Source organism: Bombina bombina, chromosome 1, assembly GCF_027579735.1.
Source record: "Bombina bombina isolate aBomBom1 chromosome 1, aBomBom1.pri, whole genome shotgun sequence".
NCBI classification, from domain to species: domain Eukaryota; kingdom Metazoa; phylum Chordata; class Amphibia; order Anura; family Bombinatoridae; genus Bombina; species Bombina bombina.
In genome coordinates this window covers 575,888,977-575,908,633 of record NC_069499.1, presented here as the reverse complement: position 1 = coordinate 575,908,633, position 19,657 = coordinate 575,888,977, and the positions used below count along the sequence as shown (strand labels likewise).

The following is a 19,657-nucleotide window of genomic DNA, read 5'->3' as shown; positions in this document are numbered from 1 at the left end:
AATGGGTCTTTACATATGCAGGGTAGGAGGGAGTGTCTGCCCTTCCTGCTTTGCCAGCCCCTTTCAGTGGGTGTCCCAGTCTAACCTCATCAACAGTGCTAAACTGGGAGCTTCTAAGTAAGTTTTTACAAAAGGTTTTATACTGGATTTGTATATCAGTATCTGTGCATATTCTTCTTTATAGTAGTCTATTACATGCAGTTATATGAAAATTGGTGTATACAGTCCCTTTAACATTGAAAATGGAGAAATTGTTAGAACAAGTTATTTAAAAGTATGCTGTGGGGGTTGGTTGAAAAATATTAATGTTAATTAAAATTCAAGCAGCTCGGCTTTGTGTGATGGCTTATGACCATCCATCTCACTCTTGATCACATTTCAGAAGTTTTCAAAAGGGTTCAGGTCTGGAGATTAGACTGGCTATAACAGGGTCTTTATCTGGTGATCCTCCATCCACACCTTGATTGACCTGGCTGTGTGGCATGGAGCATTGTCCTGCTGGAAAAACAATCCTCATATTTGGGGCACATTGTCAGTGCAGAAGGAAGCACGTTTTCGTCCAGGATAACCTTGTACGTGGCTTAATTCATACGTTCTTTACATAGATAAATCTAACTGATTCCATGCCATCTTCTCTAATGAGTCCAATTTTCAGCTTTGTCCAACAACTTGCCATCTAATGGTTATACGGAGACCTGGAGAGGCCTACAAGCCACAGTGTCTCACACCCACTGTGAAATTTGGTGAAGGATGGGTGATCTGGGGGTGCTTCAGCAAGTCTGGCTGATTTTACTTATCACACACGGCTAAAATTTTAGCCACTATTAAGCTAAAATCAGCTAACATTAAAAATGCTCAATTTTTATTGCATTAATAATCATTAATTACATTTCTTAAATTATGCAATAAATGTGTGCTTTGGATAATAGAAAATTATATAATATTAGAAAATATTACACTGCCTCCACCCGGCTGGCAAAATTATTTGTGAAAAACACTGTATATGAACACATTATTGTCCTGTCAAGCCAAATACAAATACATTTAATGAAATATTTTTTATCAGAAAGTGTATATCTAGGTGTAATATTTTATTTTAATTTGTTGTTGATGAACATTTTTTTAACCCTTACACTTTATGCTGTCAGACATCCCAACCTGCAAAAACTAATTTCAGGGAGGTAACTTCACCCGCTACTGCTACCTATTCAAAACTCTTTATTGCGTGTAAATGACCAACTACTCTCCGATTCTAGCCTGGTCCTATCCAAAATCGCAAAGCGCACTTTCCTTATATATCTTTTCTTATACCCTCTATTCTGAAATCTTTCAGATAGCTCCTCTGCATGAGACTCATAACTTTTGTCACTGGTACAGTTTATTCTCAAATGAGTAAACTGTCCTTTTAGCACAGCGTTAAAAACTCTTTTTGGGTGACAGCTCTGGGCATGGAGGAGTGTATTATCTGTGATGGGTTATCTGTATAACTCCATTTCTACTCTTCCCTCTTTTATCCCTTTAAGGGTAATGTCCGAAAAGTTAATTGTTATAGCTGGACCGCACAACCTGTAATACAGGTGCAATGAAAATTCCATACTCAAAAGCCATTTTTTGAGTGCGGAATGGAGAGTTGCGGTACAAGCTAAAACGCATGCGGTATAGCTGTACCGCTGCGACTTTTAATACAGGAGACCTGCCATTCCACTCGCAAAGGGCAAATAGTTCAGCGGTATAGCCATACCGCAAAGCTTGTAATTTAGCCCGAAATTAGCAAAAACTACTGCAGCTACAGTATATACAACACTCGGAATTGCAAAAATATTTTTTTTACAGTTTAAAATTATATTATTGATGACTATCACAAAAAGAAATTAAATAAATGAAAAGTCTTATTTAAAATAATTTAAAAAAAAAAGTCCAAAGCACTTGCAGCAAGCAAGTCTAGCCTATAGTAGTAGCTTTCTCGTACTGGATTCCAGGGGCAGCTGCAATTAAACAAATTATCCTAAATAAAAATAAATCCTTTAAAATAAACTTCTAAAAGAATATATCTCAATTTAAGCTTTAGTCTAAGGGACATATTTATCAAAGTGCGAGCAGACATGATACGATGTAGCGTATCATGTCCGCTGCACATCGATAAATGCTGACAGCATGAGTAATGTTAAGGGGTTAAAATCTGTATTTTTTACTGGGAAGACAGAATTGGCTAAGAAATTGCATACATTACTCATAAATCACTGTAAGGTTTGACACGGGCAGGCTGCTTAAATGGACAGTCTACTCCAGAATTTGTATCGTTTAAAAAGATAGATAATCCCTTTAATACCCATTCCCCAGTTTTGCAAAACCAACACAGTTATATTAAAGGGACACTGTACCCAAAAATTTTCTTTCGTGATTCAGATTGAGCATGACATTTTAAGCAACTTTCTAATTTACTCCTATTATCAAATTTTCTTCATTCTCTTGGTATCTTTATTTGAAATGCAAGAATGTAAGTTTAGATGCCGGCCCATTTTTGGTGAACAACCTGGGTTGTCCTTGCTGATTGGTGGATAAATTCATCCACCAATAAAAAAGTGCTGTCCAGAGTACTGAAACCAAAAAAAAAGCTTAGATGCCTTCTTTTTCAAATAATGATAGCAAGAGAACAAAGAAAAATTGATAATAGGAGTAAATTAGAAAGTTGCTTAAAATTGCATGCTCTTTCTGAATTACAAAAGAAAGAATTTGGGTTCAGAGTCCCTTTAATATACTTTTTACCTCTGTGATTACCTTGTATCTAAGCCTCTGCAGACTGCCCCCTTATATCTATTTTGACAGACTTGCATTTTAGCCAATCAGTGCTGACTCATAAATAACCACAAAAGAGTGAGCACAATGCTATCTATATGGCACACATGAACTAGCACTGTATAACTGTAAAAATGCACTGAAATAAGAGGTGGCCTTCAAGGGCTTAGAAATGAGCATATAAACTTACCTAGGTTTTGCTTTCAACAATGAATATTAAGAGAACAAAGCACATTTGAAGATAAAAGTAAAATGGAAAGTTGTTTGACATTGCTTTTTCTATCTAAATCATGAAAGTTCAATTATGACTAGACCTTCCCTTTAAGCAATCAATCAATTCTGGGCTTCCTGATCTATTTAGGGCTGTGAGTGTTTGACTGTATTCTATATGAACAAAATAAAAGTTTTAACAAAAATGCTCATTTAAACACTTCTTTGTTCATATGGTGATCTGTTCATTCCCTCATAAACAACTGCAACAAATAACACGTTTAGTGATTTTAGCATTTGTTTTTGCACATCTGTATATGTCCGGTAACTTCCAGCCCACGTATGGAGCCAGTAACAGGTTGAGTTGGATAAGCCCCAGGGAGTGACCAGTAACTTGAAGTAGAAGGTACAGTAAGTCCCATAGTGACGTAGTAAACTATGCAAATGGCAAAACCAGTCATAAAAAAAAAAAAAATCAGGGTCACATTAGACAAGGGTGAAATCTATCCAGAGGTAAGAAATCATAAACCAGAAGCAAAGTCACAGGAGCCAACGGTCATAAGCTAGAATGCTGTAGAACAGACAGAACTGGAAACCGGAGTCAAAAACAGCAGTAATCATTTTTTCTACAATTTCAGATGGTACATTACTTGTCTAAAGATGCCCTGGGGGCACCCGCAGTTTTTTATTTGCAAATTAAGTTTACCTCATTTTAGTTATTATATTTTGAAATTCCTTTCAAACAAAGATGAGGTCACTCTTGGACCTCTTAATATTTAAAGGGACATTTAACCCAGAATTTTTTTCTTTCATAATTCAGATATAGAATGCAATTTTAAATAACCTCCCAATTTACCTTTATTATCTATTTTGCTTCATTCTTTAGATATCCTTTGTTGAAGAAATAGCAATGAACATAGGTGAGCCAATCACGAGACATCTATGTGCAGCCACCAATCAGCATCTACTGAGCCTATCTAGATATGCTTTCCAGCAAAGGATATCAAGAGAATTAAGCAAATTAGATAAAAGTAGTAAATTAGATAATTGTTCAAAATTGCATTCTCTTTCTAAATCATGAGATAGAAAATTGGGGTTTTATGTCCCTTTAAGAACTACCAAGAAAAGAAGGATAACCACATAATACTGTTAAGTATTCCTCATTGAATATTATAGAAATGTTGATATATCCTCTTAACAATAATGAGGCTTCTTTTGGGCCCCAGATTCTTAACTAAGTAGCAAGACAAGGTGTATATAATACTAGGGATAGACTGGAAGTAAACATTAGCAAAATGTTCAAATATGAAAGCAAAAAAGGGCCTCTGTTGGACCCAAACTTTTAGTATGAATAAAGGATCATTGAAAAAATGTACACATCCCTTCCAACATGGTCTTAGTATTAACAAATCATTGTGAACATATCAACAGATATTGCACTTATGAATCAAGTACAAAGGTCTTGCATTAAAACAGATCCTAAACATGGAATATGAAACATAAATATACTACTAGGGTAAAGAGGCACAAGGGGCGGTCAGTATTACAGACCTCGCCTCCTTAGCACTTTGGCGCCATTTCTGAAGTTGGAGCTTTAGCCTGCTTCCCGTGTATGTTTCGCCTGTTAGCTCAATGTACTCAAACTAAAAATGCCGCTGAGGGTAAGATCTGGGAACGAACCTAAGGAAACCATGAAACAAATAGCTGTATGGAGCAGGACGCGAGCAGCGCTGGGTGAGCTGGAAACTGAGCTGAGGTGCTCCGGATGGTAAGTGCATTTAATGTTACGAATATGATGTTGGAAAAAGTCTGTATATTTCGAACATAAAGTGCTTTGTAAAATATTATATTAACAGCTGTCTACATGGAGAGTGACGACTGTCTTGGCAGGAACTAAATACTCTGGTTAACGTGTTGGGGCGGGGCATATGATAATACGTAAGGGGAGGAGTGTGAATGTGACGCTGTCAGTACTGGGTTGTCAATTACGCTACAAGGAGTGTAACTTTTGCTTTTAGTGTTATTCTTGACGATCAATTACAAACGTATTCAATTATTACAATAAATAATCAAATATAATATGAAATATTTCAGGCTTCACAAGCTCTGTTGGCTACGTTCAGCAGCGTTTTACACACTGGTCAATAATATGCTGTGTTCTGGTCACCTTGATGGATTTTGGGTCTGTAGCAGTGGCATATACCTGGACAGGTTGACAGTTGTTTTTTTTCTATAGGGGCTGTTTATTGGCATGTCAACATACTCCTTAAAGGGACATAATACTCATATGCTAAATCACTTGAAACTATACCTCCCAACATTTTAAAATTCAAAAGAGGGGCTTAAAAAACTCATAAGACCAAAGTAATAAAAATAAAATTCTAAATAAAGTCATATATTTTAATACACTTAGGCAGCAAATCAAACACAAGCTCAAACCACTGGTATGGCTATGTGAGCGCTGTATTTAATTAGATGACTGCGTTCTGTATAGAAACAAAAAAAGAAGAGGCGCTCTGGTGCAGATGATCCTTGGCTACAAATGATTCTAAACTAACAGTTCAGAGTAATACTCACAAAGATGTTTGCACATGCAGTGCAATAACAGGTGAGCCGAAGCTTCAGAGCCGCTCGGCTGACTCGCTAGAGGGTGAAATCAGCTGTTCACTGGGTAATCACTTCACCAACGATGTGGGGAAAAAAGATACCTATGACATAAAATATAGATACCACCCTTGGTGCAGATTATCCCAGCAACAGAATACACATACAACAGATGTCGAGAAGTTATACTCACAAACGGAGTTGCACAAGCAGTGCAATATCAGGCGTGCCGAATCTTAAAGAGCCGTTCGGCTGACTCCCTGAGGCCTGTACAGCTGCTCCTGGATCGTTGGAGGAGTGGTGGAAAATAAAGGTGGATATGCCGATAGAGGTTAATCCAAGCAAGGGATCAATAAGGCAAATAGAACAATTCACCAGCAAGGTAGACAAAATAAAAGTATTTATTAAAAATATAAAAATTACTTAGCAAACATGCCGTTTCATCAGCCTGATGAAACGGCATGTTTGCTAAGTAATTTTTATATTTTTAATAAATACTTTTATTTTGTCTACCTTGCTGGTGAATTGTTCTATTTGCCTTATTGATCCCTTGCTTGGATTAACCTCTATCGGCATATCCACCTTTATTTTCCACCACTCCTCCAACGATCCAGGAGCAGCTGTACAGGCCTCAGGGAGTCAGCCGAACGGCTCTTTAAGATTCGGCACGCCTGATATTGCACTGCTTGTGCAACTCCGTTTGTGAGTATAACTTCTCGACATCTGTTGTATGTGTATTCTGTTGCTGGGATAATCTGCACCAAGGGCGGTATCTATATTTTATGTCATAGGTATCTTTTTTCCCCACATCGTTGGTGAAGTGATTACCCAGTGAACAGCTGATTTCACCCTCTAGCGAGTCAGCCGAGCGGCTCTGAAGCTTCGGCTCACCTGTTATTGCACTGCATGTGCAAACATCTTTGTGAGTATTACTCTGAACTGTTAGTTTAGAATCATTTGTAGCCAAGGATCATCTGCACCAGAGCGCCTCTTCTTTTTTTGTTTCTATACAGAACGCAGTCATCTCTTTTTCAACATCTTTGGAGAGAGCAGCTATCGTTTGGGACATCATTTCCAGATTGGACATCACTCTATATTGGGACTTTCACTTGCATCTATGGATGTATATTTCCTAACCATATGACTGTGGTGACTATTGTTATGTATTTGTATTTATAATTATACAGTTCATATTGTTTATTTTTTGTAAGATATAAAACTTAGGATCTATCCATATTATCACTTTTTTGAAATAGCATAAATTAGGCGCACCTTATTTCTGGACACACTACTTAGATATAGTAGAGCCCCATTGTTTCTGTATTTAATTAGCCTTTGCAAAGACCTTGCTAAATATTTTTATCTTCATTGCACATTTATTAATAAATTCTTTAAAACTACTCTCTGCATTCCCCATTAATATTCTAGATTCTGGCCTTTAAAGTCAGCAAAATTGCACAGTAGCACGCTACATAGCATACACTTACACATGCAGATACACACACACTACATAGCATACACTTACACATGCAGATACACACACACTACATAGCATACACTTATACATGCAGATATACACACACACTACATAGCATACACTTATACATGCATAAACATACACACTACATAGCATACACTTACACATGGAGATACACACACACTACATAACATACACTTACACATGCAGATACACACACACACTACATAGCATACACTTATACATGCAGATACACACACACTACATAGCATACACTTATACATGCAGAAACACACACTACATAGCATACACTTACACATGCAGATACACACACACTACATAGCATACACTTATACATGCAGATACACACACACTACATAGCATACACTTATACATGCAGATATACACACACACTACATAGCATACACTTATACATGCAGATACACACACACTACATAGCATACACTTATACATGCATAAACATACACACTACATAGCATACACTTACACATGCAGATACACACACACACTACATAGCATACACTTATACATGCAGATACACACACACTACATAGCATACACTTATACATGCAGACACACACACACTACATAGCATACACTTATACATGCAGATACACATACACACACTACATAGCTTACATTTATACATGCAGACACACACACACACTACATAGCATAAACTTATACATACATATATACACACACAGTTATGGATACAGATAGACACACACACTACATCATATATGGGTATCTGTAATTCATTGTATGGGGTCCTGGGGTTGGCAAGCACATTAGCTGGCAGTCTGCGGCTGCCACTGTTCGTTTCACTGTTCGTTACCCTGGTATTAGCACTGCTCATTGTATAAAACTGAAGGCATGCTAGTATTATCACCAGGGGTTAGATATCATCATTACCAGAGGTAGGTTAGAGAGGTCACCATTACCCGTGGTCAGAGTGTATACAGCCTTCTTACTCCTGCTTAACCCACACACCATTCCTTTTCCACAGGGAATATAACAGGTATCTAACCATGTGAGAGCAAAGCCAGCTGATTCTGAGTATGGGCCCAATAGAATTTAAAAAAAAATAAAAATTTTTATTTTTTATTTTAAATGCCTGGGGAAAATCGGGACAGAGGGACAGACCCCTAAAATCGGGACTGTCCCGCGAAAATCGGGACAGTTGGGGGGTAAGCAGTATAACTGTAAAAAGGACAGGAAAATATCACCTGAGCATCTCTATATAAAAAAGGAAGATATTTTACCTCACAATCTCCTCAGCTCAGCAGAGTACGTTCTGTGTAAAAAGTTATACTTCACCTGCTCCCAGCTGCAGGTAAAAATAAAATAAAATGAAGAAATGAACAGCAGCCAATCAGCATCAGCAGTGCTGAGGTCATGAACTCTTACTGTGATCTCATGAGATTTGACTTAACTCTCATGAGATTTCATAGTAAGCTTCCTTTACCTGATTGGTGAAATAATATGATAGTTCACAAGGCTCATCCTTTCAGCTGTCCCAGGACAGACACACTAAAATGCTGCTTAGAAATCCTTTACAATGGGAGGTGGCTACTGAGGAACTTTTGAGGTAAAATATCTTTCTTTTTTACATAGAGATGTTCAGGTGATATTTTCTAGTCAGCTTTTTACAGCTATGCTGCATCACTTTCAAGTGTTTAAACATTTGGGTATTATGGCCCTTTAAAGCCCAAGATAGTGTTATGTATAATCCATGTCCAAATTATATTTTAAGGGGTTACATGTTTAGCTATTTTAATAGAAGATCAAATTATCAAATTTTAAGGAATGTAAAGGTGTAAAATGAAATGTTCTCTTTTATTGAACCATATTCACTGCTTTGGCATTTCTAAGGAGGACACAACTGGGAGCCACTCAGGTGCAGAATACACAGATATCCTCCAGTGACTGTGTCTTGCTTACTTTAATTCAGTGTATTAACTGAAAATTTGATAATAGGAGTAAATGAGAAAGTTTTTTTAAAATTGCATTTTCTATCTAAATCGCAAAAGAAAAAAATTGGGCTCAGTGTCCCTTTAACTGTTTCATGACAGGGTCATAATGTGATGCGATCGCCAGATTTCAATTATGGGATCGTGTCTGGGGGGCGTCCCTATGACTCCAGACCGCGATCAAATCCAGGAAGCGCAGTTGGCTTCAGGACATCCAATGGCTATGACGTTGTATTTCGTCCTAACGGCGCTAAAGCCCAATGCCATTTGGACAGAATACAACGGCATAACAGCGGTAAAACGATGGGAATCTTTAAATCCTCTCAGGGGTGAAAATATCCTGAACGCTGTGAGCCGTCTGCATGCCTTTTGGTCTCAGGATACTTTCACCCCTGAGAGGATTTAAAGATTCCCAACGTTTATCTAACCAGTGAAAAAGCCTTTGGAGGACGTTTTGGACGAACACCTTTATCTGGGAGCCTATTTCAATGAAAGTTCATACCAAGACAAAAAAGCACAGCTCCAAGAGGCAACAAGCACAGGAAGTTTCCTAGAGAGACCAGTACAGAAGGACCTACACCTCCTTCTACTCCAAGAGGCAGTCGAATAACACAGATCATATCATCCAGGATACACTAACCACCAGATACATCCTCCAATGCGGCAAACTTACCTCATACGATTGGGGTAACTTTTGGTAAGGGTATCTAATACATTCCTACTACACTTGGATCTTACCACTCTGTTCTCTAATCAAAGAATATATATATATATATATATATATATACATATATATATATATATATATATATATATATATATATAATATAATATATATATATATAGTTTATTTTTACTCCAGAGACTCATACAATATTTAGGAATATCTTTATAGCGCTGTTAACCCTTTGTTTCTTTTATATACATTTGGTTTTGTACACCATTGACAAAGGCTCGTGTGTGAGCCGAAACGTTTGGTAATCAACTTTGCAAATAAACCGGAGTGTTTTTGAAAAAACCTGTGTGCCTGCTTTTCTTGGGTCCTTGCTGCAACACGGAGTCCGTCCGTGGGATCCATAACTGCTTTACTATATATATATATATATATATATATATATATATATATATATATATATATATATATATATATATATATATATATATATATATATATATATATATATATATATATATATATATATTAGGGTTGCACCAATACCATTTTTTTTAAGACCGAGTACAAGTACCGATACTTTTTTTCAAATACTCACCAATACCAATTACCGATACTTTTTAATGTCATGACAGTTTACCAAGCACAATACAGACTAATGATTTAAGACCGCTTCTTTATAATTATGAACTGTATCTCAAAAGACATTTGGAAATAATAAAACAGTTTTATGTGCTTGTTGTCACAAAGTTCATAGAACATGTTTATAAATTAAATTATTACAATAACATAATAATAACAATAAATAACAGCTGCAGCAGCTGGGACTGGAAAGCTACAATTTAAACGGGCGATTACTGGATGCAATTGGGTTGTAGGGTGCCTATATAACTGATAAATCTGACACTTGTACATAATACAAAGTCGTATAATTTAATTCTGAAAATAATATTGAGGAAGGAGTATCCCAGTAATCACCTTTGAGAAAAATGGGGCATTTGTATTCTACTGAATCAACAGAAAATAGGGCTGGTCTTCATATTTTTCCAGGGCTGCTTTTTATTCCCAGTCCAGCCCTGGCTAAGGGTGTTCCTCAGAGTACAGTATATTTTGAGCATAATTGTGCAAGATGAGGGGCTTCCAGCTGTAAAGTAGCAGCTTTTAAAGCACTGCTCTGAAGTAAAATAATACAAATAACAGCAATTTGTATTGGCAGAACAGAAGTGAACAATTTTTAGTTAAGTCTCCACTCCAGTTTAAAATTAAATGGGAACATACAGTTTGAAAAACGCCACAAGATGGCATATGGGTAGGAATTGGAGGTATCGGTTTAAGTATCGGTGCATTTGCACGAGTACAAGTACTCATGCAAATACTTGGTATCGGCACCGATACCGATACTAGTATCAGTATCGGTGCAACCCTAATTTTATATATATATATATATATATATATATATATATATATATATATATATATATATATATATATATATATATATATATATATATATATATATATATATATTACAAAGATCAAACAGAGAGAATGTATTCACAACATACACTACTGTTGTGAAAAAGCAAGGGATTAAAAAAAGGCACACGGAATTTTAAAAGGCCGTTTTTAGCTTTGTTTAGAAAAGCTTAGGAATTGAGTTTTTCTATTTAATAAATAATAACAAAGCTTTTATATTTTGGCACTTTTTAACTATGAACACAAGTATTATTAAAATAGGGCTCCTTGCTGTATACAGCTTTAAGAAAATAGCAGGTGTTCAGCAAGTAGATCACCTGTGGAGTCACAGGTAGGTCCATAAATAGAGGATATCCGGTATGGAATATTATGCCCTGATGAACCCCTTAGACACAAATCTTGCTGCAGGGGTGAAACGTGCGTTGGCACTTTGTGTAATTCTGGCACCTATGTGCTATACTAGCCAGGAGTGAGGTCGACCAACTCCTGTCTTTCTTCTAAGCATTTTTCAAAGAAAGCAAAGAAAAGGCATTGCGGTACAAGTTTATTGTTAGTCCTGGAACTGACTTTATGCTGACATTACATGCTGAGAAAGAGCGTGTGTGCTTGAAAAGCGGCTAAGGTTTGGAGATTGTGGTTTCCCTATTTGCGCTGGACTGAATGTGCAACATCCACCTGGAGGTGGTTAAAGATAAGAGATCCCTTTTACTGAGAAATCTTTTGGCTCTCTTGTGTGTGGCTGTTCTAACTTACTTTCCGGAGTACAAGGTGCATCCTGGTATGTGCTTAGCTACATAACATCGGTGGAAGCCTGGTTTCTTTCACCTGAGCAATTGACCAATCCAGTGGACGGATTCTCGGCCTTTGGGACACACCCCTTGCAATCGAACCTATTGCCAGCAGGCTTACAACCACACCTTAGGCTGCAAGTGACATCACACGCTCTGAATGCTGCATCACTTCTGAATTGGAATAATGGATCTACATACAGCAGCTAAGTAAAATAACTGAACTTGTACTTTCAGCAGCAATCACCAGTGTCTGTATCTCAGATGCTATACTAAGACATTTGCCGGTCATTTATTTTGATCTATTTAGGATTAAGTGAAATTGTCTTTTTTATGGTTTTACTTGTAACCGCTATGTAAATTTACTTACGTTTTTTGCTTACTATATGTTACCTGCCTATGTTATAGATATTTGTCTGTGTCATAGATAGTAGGTTAGGCTGCACCCCTAGTTAATTAGCATACGTATGCTTAGAGGTTACTGGCCTTTTAGTAACATTTAGTTTTTGAATTCTGCTGTTTTAGTTATAATTTGCTCACTTTCAAAGCATGATTGACTTTGTCATTTTCTGTGATCCACATAAACGTGGTTTGGGATTTAAATAGGAATTAATAAATTTGAGTATTTACCAAAATTCTGTGTGCCTTTTTTTAATCCCTTGCTTTTTCACAACAGTAGTGTATGTTGTGAATACATTCTCTCTGTTTGATCTTTGTAATATTCATTTTCAAGGGTGGCACCAGAGAATAATTATTCTTTTTTTGGTTTAGCAGTATTATCTACTCTCTCATACACTTTTTTCATTGATACTTATTTTTGAGGATATTAAATTGAGGATTCCTTTATCCTATCTTTTTTGAGATTGAAGTAGACTGCTGCAGGGGTGGCTATCTAGCCCCTGTAATTTATCCCATTCTTTCACATTTTTTGACTCAGTTAATCAGTAATATGGCGTACACTCTATCAGATGACTTATGGGAAGCTGAGTTAAAAGACTCACTAGCCAATGATAATGTAGCAGGGGATGATCAGGATGAAGAAAATGTTACAATCTTTAGTGCCTTTAGGAGATATCGTTATCTCCTAGGCCGGCAACTAAAAATTAAGGCTGAAAATGCCAGTTTAGCAAATTATATTGACAAAAAAATTATCCCTAGAGGTCTAAGACTTTCATTAGATCCAGGAGCAAATACAAGAGAGGATGAGGAGGGTGACTCATTCGTGGAGGATTGGAATGAGAAACTCTCCACAACCTCTCTTGATCTGATGGATATGATGATGAAAAGAAATAATAAAAGATTGGAGAAAGTTAAAGGGGAAGCTGAGAAAGCTTTAATTAAAGTAAATTCTTTTGAGAATGATCCCAATTTTGAAAAATTGAATGGTGAGACAAGTCAGAATGTATCTAAATTAAAAAATGACATTAAGGCAAGGAAATGTAGGAAACTTAGGAGAGATCAGGATGACTACAAAAATGGAAGGGTTTATACTTACAAATCCCAGAAAGGCACATATGACTCAGGTACAGATGTATCAGACTCAGAATTAAGTAATTCAAAAAACTCTTTTGGTATCAGTCAAAAAGAAGGAGGAGAAAGAACAGAAGGGGAAAAAGGAAAAGATCCCTTTGGGACTCCAGTAAAAGAAAAGAGATACCAAACGAGGCAGAACAGGGGGAGAGGAGACCAATATGTTCAGAGCAGGGGGAGATCCAGGAGAAGGGGTACACGCAGGGGCTATTGAATAGCCATAATGATGATGAATTACAGATTGTTAACCTCTCCTCATTTCCCCTAAATTTGGCTCATGTAGAACTCCTGAAAAAGGGGTTATCATTCTGCCCTACTGCAATGGTTGATAAATTTGAGCTAATTAAGGACTTACATCTATTTGCCAGAAAAATTGTCCTATCCATTATTATGAAATCAAAAAAAGTACATAATTTGGATATGGACGATCAGTCAGCTCTGGCAGATCTAGAATCTTTGTTAGCTGAGAATATTCAGGATGAAAACACAGATACTACACAAGCAATAGTTTGTGAAAAACCGTGTTTTAAACCTAAGTCTACCTATATGCCCTCTCTCTCATTGGTCCCAGCAGTCAATCTATTTGTGAAACAAATGGAAAAAGATATAGATAGCTTGGTACCTCAACAATTAGATGACAATCTGAAGCCAAGAGAGCGAAAAGCTCTAAAAGAACTGAGTATGGCTAGGGGTGTGGTGATAAAGCCTGCCGACAAGGGCGGCAACCTAGTACTGTTAGATGAACACCTCTATATCAACGAGGTGAAACGTCAGTTACATGATAAAAATCAGTACATAAAACTTGGAGGTAGCCCTTTAGAACATACCCAGAATTCCCTTTTTAAATTGTTAAATGAGGCGAGAAGAAAAGGGACTATTGACCAAAAAGAATTTAAATTTCTATTTCCAGAACATCCGGTTATGCCAGTGTTTTATATCTTGCCAAAATTGCATAAAAATATGAAATGCCCTCCGGGGAGACCCATAGTCTCCGGAATAGGCAGTATCACGGAGAACATCGGAGAGTACGTAGATAAATATCTACGTCCTTTCCTCTTAACATTACCATCGTATGTAAAAGATACGGCGGACCTTTTGAGAAAATTGGATGGAGTAATGGTCAATGAAAAAACAATTCTGGCATCTTTGGATGTAGAAGGGTTGTACTCCTCAATTCCTCACAAAATAGGTCTACAGGCTATTAGGAAATTCCTTGAAACAAGGGGTCCATCCTTCTCTGAACACTCAGATTTTGTAATTTCACTGCTGGAATTTGTCCTAGACAATAATGTATTTTCATTTGATGGACAAGTCTATCGTCAACTGCGGGGCACGGCTATGGGGGCAGTGTGTGCCCCCACATATGCCTGCCTGCACTTGGGGGCATGGGAGTCTGATATCTTTGAGGTTTTCGGTGATATTTTCAATGATAAGGTCCTAATGTGGGTTAGGTATGTGGATGATGTTCTTGTCTTGTGGGATGGTGTGGAAGAAGAGTTCAACTTGTTTGTTGACCAATTAAACCATAATGACAGGAACATCATCCTTACTTCTGAGACCAATCCCAAGGAACTTAATTTCCTTGATATTACCATCAAAAAAGAGGGTAATAGATTAGTCACTGAGAATTACAGGAAGAAAAATGCCACTAATAATATTCTTCATGCTCAGAGCAGCCATCCCTCACATTTAAAGAAAGGTATTCCCTATGGACAATTCCTCCGTCTAAGGAGGAATTGTTCATCCCTTTCCAAGTTTGATATACATGCAAAAATGATGAAGGATAGGTTCTTACTAAGAGGATACTCCAATAAGTCCCTTAAAAAGGCACTTTGGAAGGCCAGAAAGACTCAGAGAGACGACCTCTTGTATGTAGGTAAATCTAAATTAGATGGGGGAAACATTAGATTTATCTCTAGATTTAATAATCAATGGAACAATATTAGGTCAGTGATGAATAAAAATTGGAACATTCTGACTTTGGATGACAAGGTAAAAAATGTAATTGGAGAGAAACCTCTAATGACAGCCAGAAAATCAAAAAGTCTGAGGGATATCCTGGTAAAAAGTCAATTTTCCAGGGGTCCCTCTGATGCAGACTGGCTTAGAAAGGACAGGGGGATCAAAGGCAGCTATCCATGTGGACACTGTGTATACTGTGTCCACATGGATAGCGCAAAGCAATTCTCAGTACAGGATGGTAAGACTTACGATATAAAATACTTTTTTAATTGCAAGTCTGAGGGAGCAATATATCTTCTTAGATGTTCATGCCCGGCCTTTTACGTAGGAAAAACGAAGAGGCTTGTGAAGGACCGGGTACAGGAACATCGTGATGATATTGCTCATTGCAATGACACCAGTGTAGCGAGACATTTCGAAATGTTTCATAAAGGAAATGTGGAATCTTTAAAGTTTATCATTATTGATAAAGGAATCACTAATGGTAGAGGTGGCAATAATGAAAAAATCCTTTTGCAAAAAGAAGCAAAATGGATTTATAAACTAGGAACGAGATATCCAACAGGTTTAAATGAAAAGCTGGAATTTGCCAGTTTTCTATAGGTATTAGGCTGATAGAGTGTGCGCCGTTATTTTTGGAAGTGATCATTAAAAGGCCGTTTTTAGCTTTGTTTAGAAAAGCTTAGGAATTGAGTTTTTCTATTTAATAAATAATAACAAAGCTTTTATATTTTGGCACTTTTTAACTATGAACACAAGTATTATTAAAATAGGGCTCCTTGCTGTATACAGCTTTAAGAAAATAGCAGGTGTTCAGCAAGTAGATCACCTGTGGAGTCACAGGTAGGTCCATAAATAGAGGATATCCGGTATGGAATATTATGCCCTGATGAACCCCTTAGACACAAATCTTGCTGCAGGGGTGAAACGTGCGTTGGCACTTTGTGTAATTCTGGCACCTATGTGCTATACTAGCCAGGAGTGAGGTCGACCAACTCCTGTCTTTCTTCTAAGCATTTTTCAAAGAAAGCAAAGAAAAGGCATTGCGGTACAAGTTTATTGTTAGTCCTGGAACTGACTTTATGCTGACATTACATGCTGAGAAAGAGCGTGTGTGCTTGAAAAGCGGCTAAGGTTTGGAGATTGTGGTTTCCCTATTTGCGCTGGACTGAATGTGCAACATCCACCTGGAGGTGGTTAAAGATAAGAGATCCCTTTTACTGAGAAATCTTTTGGCTCTCTTGTGTGTGGCTGTTCTAACTTACTTTCCGGAGTACAAGGTGCATCCTGGTATGTGCTTAGCTACATAACATCGGTGGAAGCCTGGTTTCTTTCACCTGAGCAATTGACCAATCCAGTGGACGGATTCTCGGCCTTTGGGACACACCCCTTGCAATCGAACCTATTGCCAGCAGGCTTACAACCACACCTTAGGCTGCAAGTGACATCACACGCTCTGAATGCTGCATCACTTCTGAATTGGAATAATGGATCTACATACAGCAGCTAAGTAAAATAACTGAACTTGTACTTTCAGCAGCAATCACCAGTGTCTGTATCTCAGATGCTATACTAAGACATTTGCCGGTCATTTATTTTGATCTATTTAGGATTAAGTGAAATTGTCTTTTTTATGGTTTTACTTGTAACCGCTATGTAAATTTACTTACGTTTTTTGCTTACTATATGTTACCTGCCTATGTTATAGATATTTGTCTGTGTCATAGATAGTAGGTTAGGCTGCACCCCTAGTTAATTAGCATACGTATGCTTAGAGGTTACTGGCCTTTTAGTAACATTTAGTTTTTGAATTCTGCTGTTTTAGTTATAATTTGCTCACTTTCAAAGCATGATTGACTTTGTCATTTTCTGTGATCCACATAAACGTGGTTTGGGATTTAAATAGGAATTAATAAATTTGAGTATTTACCAAAATTCTGTGTGCCCTTTTTTTAATCCCTTGCTTTTTCACAACAGTAGTGTATGTTGTGAATACATTCTCTCTGTTTGATCTTTGTAATATTCATTTTCAAGGGTGGCACCAGAGAATAATTATTCTTTTTTTGGTTTAGCAGTATTATCTACTCTCTCATACACTTTTTTCATTGATATATATATATATATATTATAATAAAAGATTTATAATCCCACTTCGAATAATCATTTATATTTATATATATATATATATATATATATATATATATATATATATATATATATATATATATATATACTCTTTATTAAAAAAATTATTATGCAGTTTTGCTTGTATACTAATATATTTTTAATTACAGCATTCTTAAAGTGTGACATTTACCATCACTTTAATATTGACTAACATTTTAGCCGGATGGTCAGTAAAATCAGCCGGGTGGTGCACCCGTTAAAAACGTTCAAAGGAGAACACTGGTGTCTCTGCATCCACTTTAAATACCATTTAGAAATGTTTGGCCTCTCTCCAACCCTCTCAGAGAAGTTGATTTCTTCTGATGCCATTTGTTTACATAGCTCTTTTGTAGCCATTAATGCAGTTTTTTTAAATGTTTAATATAGGCAGATACAATGGTTCATCGGGTCACATTAAAGGGGAGAATTTTTTCACAGTACACTCTCTTTTTAATTTCCATTTTTTTTAAATGTAAAAATTCAAATTGGAGGAAAGCAACCCAACATTCATATTAGCCTCAGTTTGAATTTTAATTTTTAAAACATTGTGGCTTTTAATAAACGAATGTGTTACAAATCGATATGCATTTTCAAAAAACATGTTTTGCTTAATATGTTAAAGGACCAGTTTACTCATGGCTAATTGGGTTGATACGCAGCTATAACTCCTAAATAAAATAAAAACAAAAGTAGATGACAAGCATAATTATGATGATTATTTTGTTTTTTACTTTTTTTCACTGCTCCCTCGTCTGCTCTGCTTAATGACCTGGACCGCCCAGACAAAAGGGCTGTGCTAGAGTGTGTTCTTATCCCGCCCCATGGCCAATCATAAGCAGGGATAGGCAAGGTGTCCGTACATGGACACTGGTGTCCGTGACTAGCCCTTGCAGTGTCCGCCACAACCTTAGTATATATTTTCTGATTAAATAATAGGAATAAAAAAAAAATGTCAAGAGAGATATTGGGTGATAAGTTATGGAATAAATAAAGCCTGAGTGAAATACTGGATGTGTATCTGTAACAGTATAATAACACCCAGCACTATATAATGATACAGTAGTGACACTGGCTCATGGGTATAGCCAGAAAAGGGGCTGGTTATAGGGTCAGTGGTATCTACATCAGTATAATAACACTCAGTACAGTATAATGACACAAGAGTGACACTGGGTCATGGGTATAGCCAGACAAGGGGCTGGTTATAGGTTCAGTGGTATCTACATCAGTATAATAACACCAAGCACTATACAAAGACACAGTAGTGACACTGACACATGGGTATAGCCTGAGGAGGGCTGGTTATAGGATCAGTGGTATCTGTATAATAACACCAAGCCCTATATAAAGACACAGTAGTGACACTGGCACATAGGTATTGCCAGAGGAGGACTGGTTATAGTATCAGTGGTATCTGCATCAGTATAATAACACCAAGCACTATCCAAAGACACAGTAGTGACACTGGCACATGGGTATAGCCATAGGAGGGCTGGTTATAGGATCAGTGGTATCTGCATCAGTATAATAACACCAAGCATTATATAATGACACAGTAGTAACACTGGCACATGGGTATAGCCAGAGGAGGGCTGGTTTATGGGATCAGTGGTATCTGAATCAGTATAATAACACCAAGCACTATGTAATGACACAGTAGTGACACTGGCTCATGGGTATAGCCAGAGGAGGGCTGGTTATAGGATCAGTGGTATCTGCATCAGTATAATAACACCCAGCACTATGTAATGACACAGTAGTGACACTGGCTCATGGGTATAGCCAGAGGAGGGCTGGTTATAGGATCAGTGGTATCTGCATCAGTATAATAACACCAAGCATTATATAATGACACAGTAGTGACACTGGCTCATGGGTATAGCACTATAAAATAATGTTTATCATTTTAAATGTACCTTGATGTCCTTCACTAAGGTCTGTACTTTGGAAAATGTCAGTCACAGCTTTTGTCTGTGCCTAT

General features: G+C 37.1%; 1 protein-coding gene across 1 annotated transcript in view; it reads left to right on the top strand.

The window, feature by feature from the left end:
- Positions 1-4,603: 4,603 nt before the first annotated feature.
- The window catches only part of BARD1 (BRCA1 associated RING domain 1), a 366,475-nt gene continuing 351,421 nt past the window's right edge, over positions 4,604-19,657 (top strand). Inside the window, exon 1 of the mRNA XM_053698805.1 lies at positions 4,604-4,774. Coding sequence (XP_053554780.1) covers positions 4,656-4,774 — 119 coding nt within the window. The 5' untranslated portion in view covers positions 4,604-4,655. The remainder of the gene's footprint in view (positions 4,775-19,657) is intronic.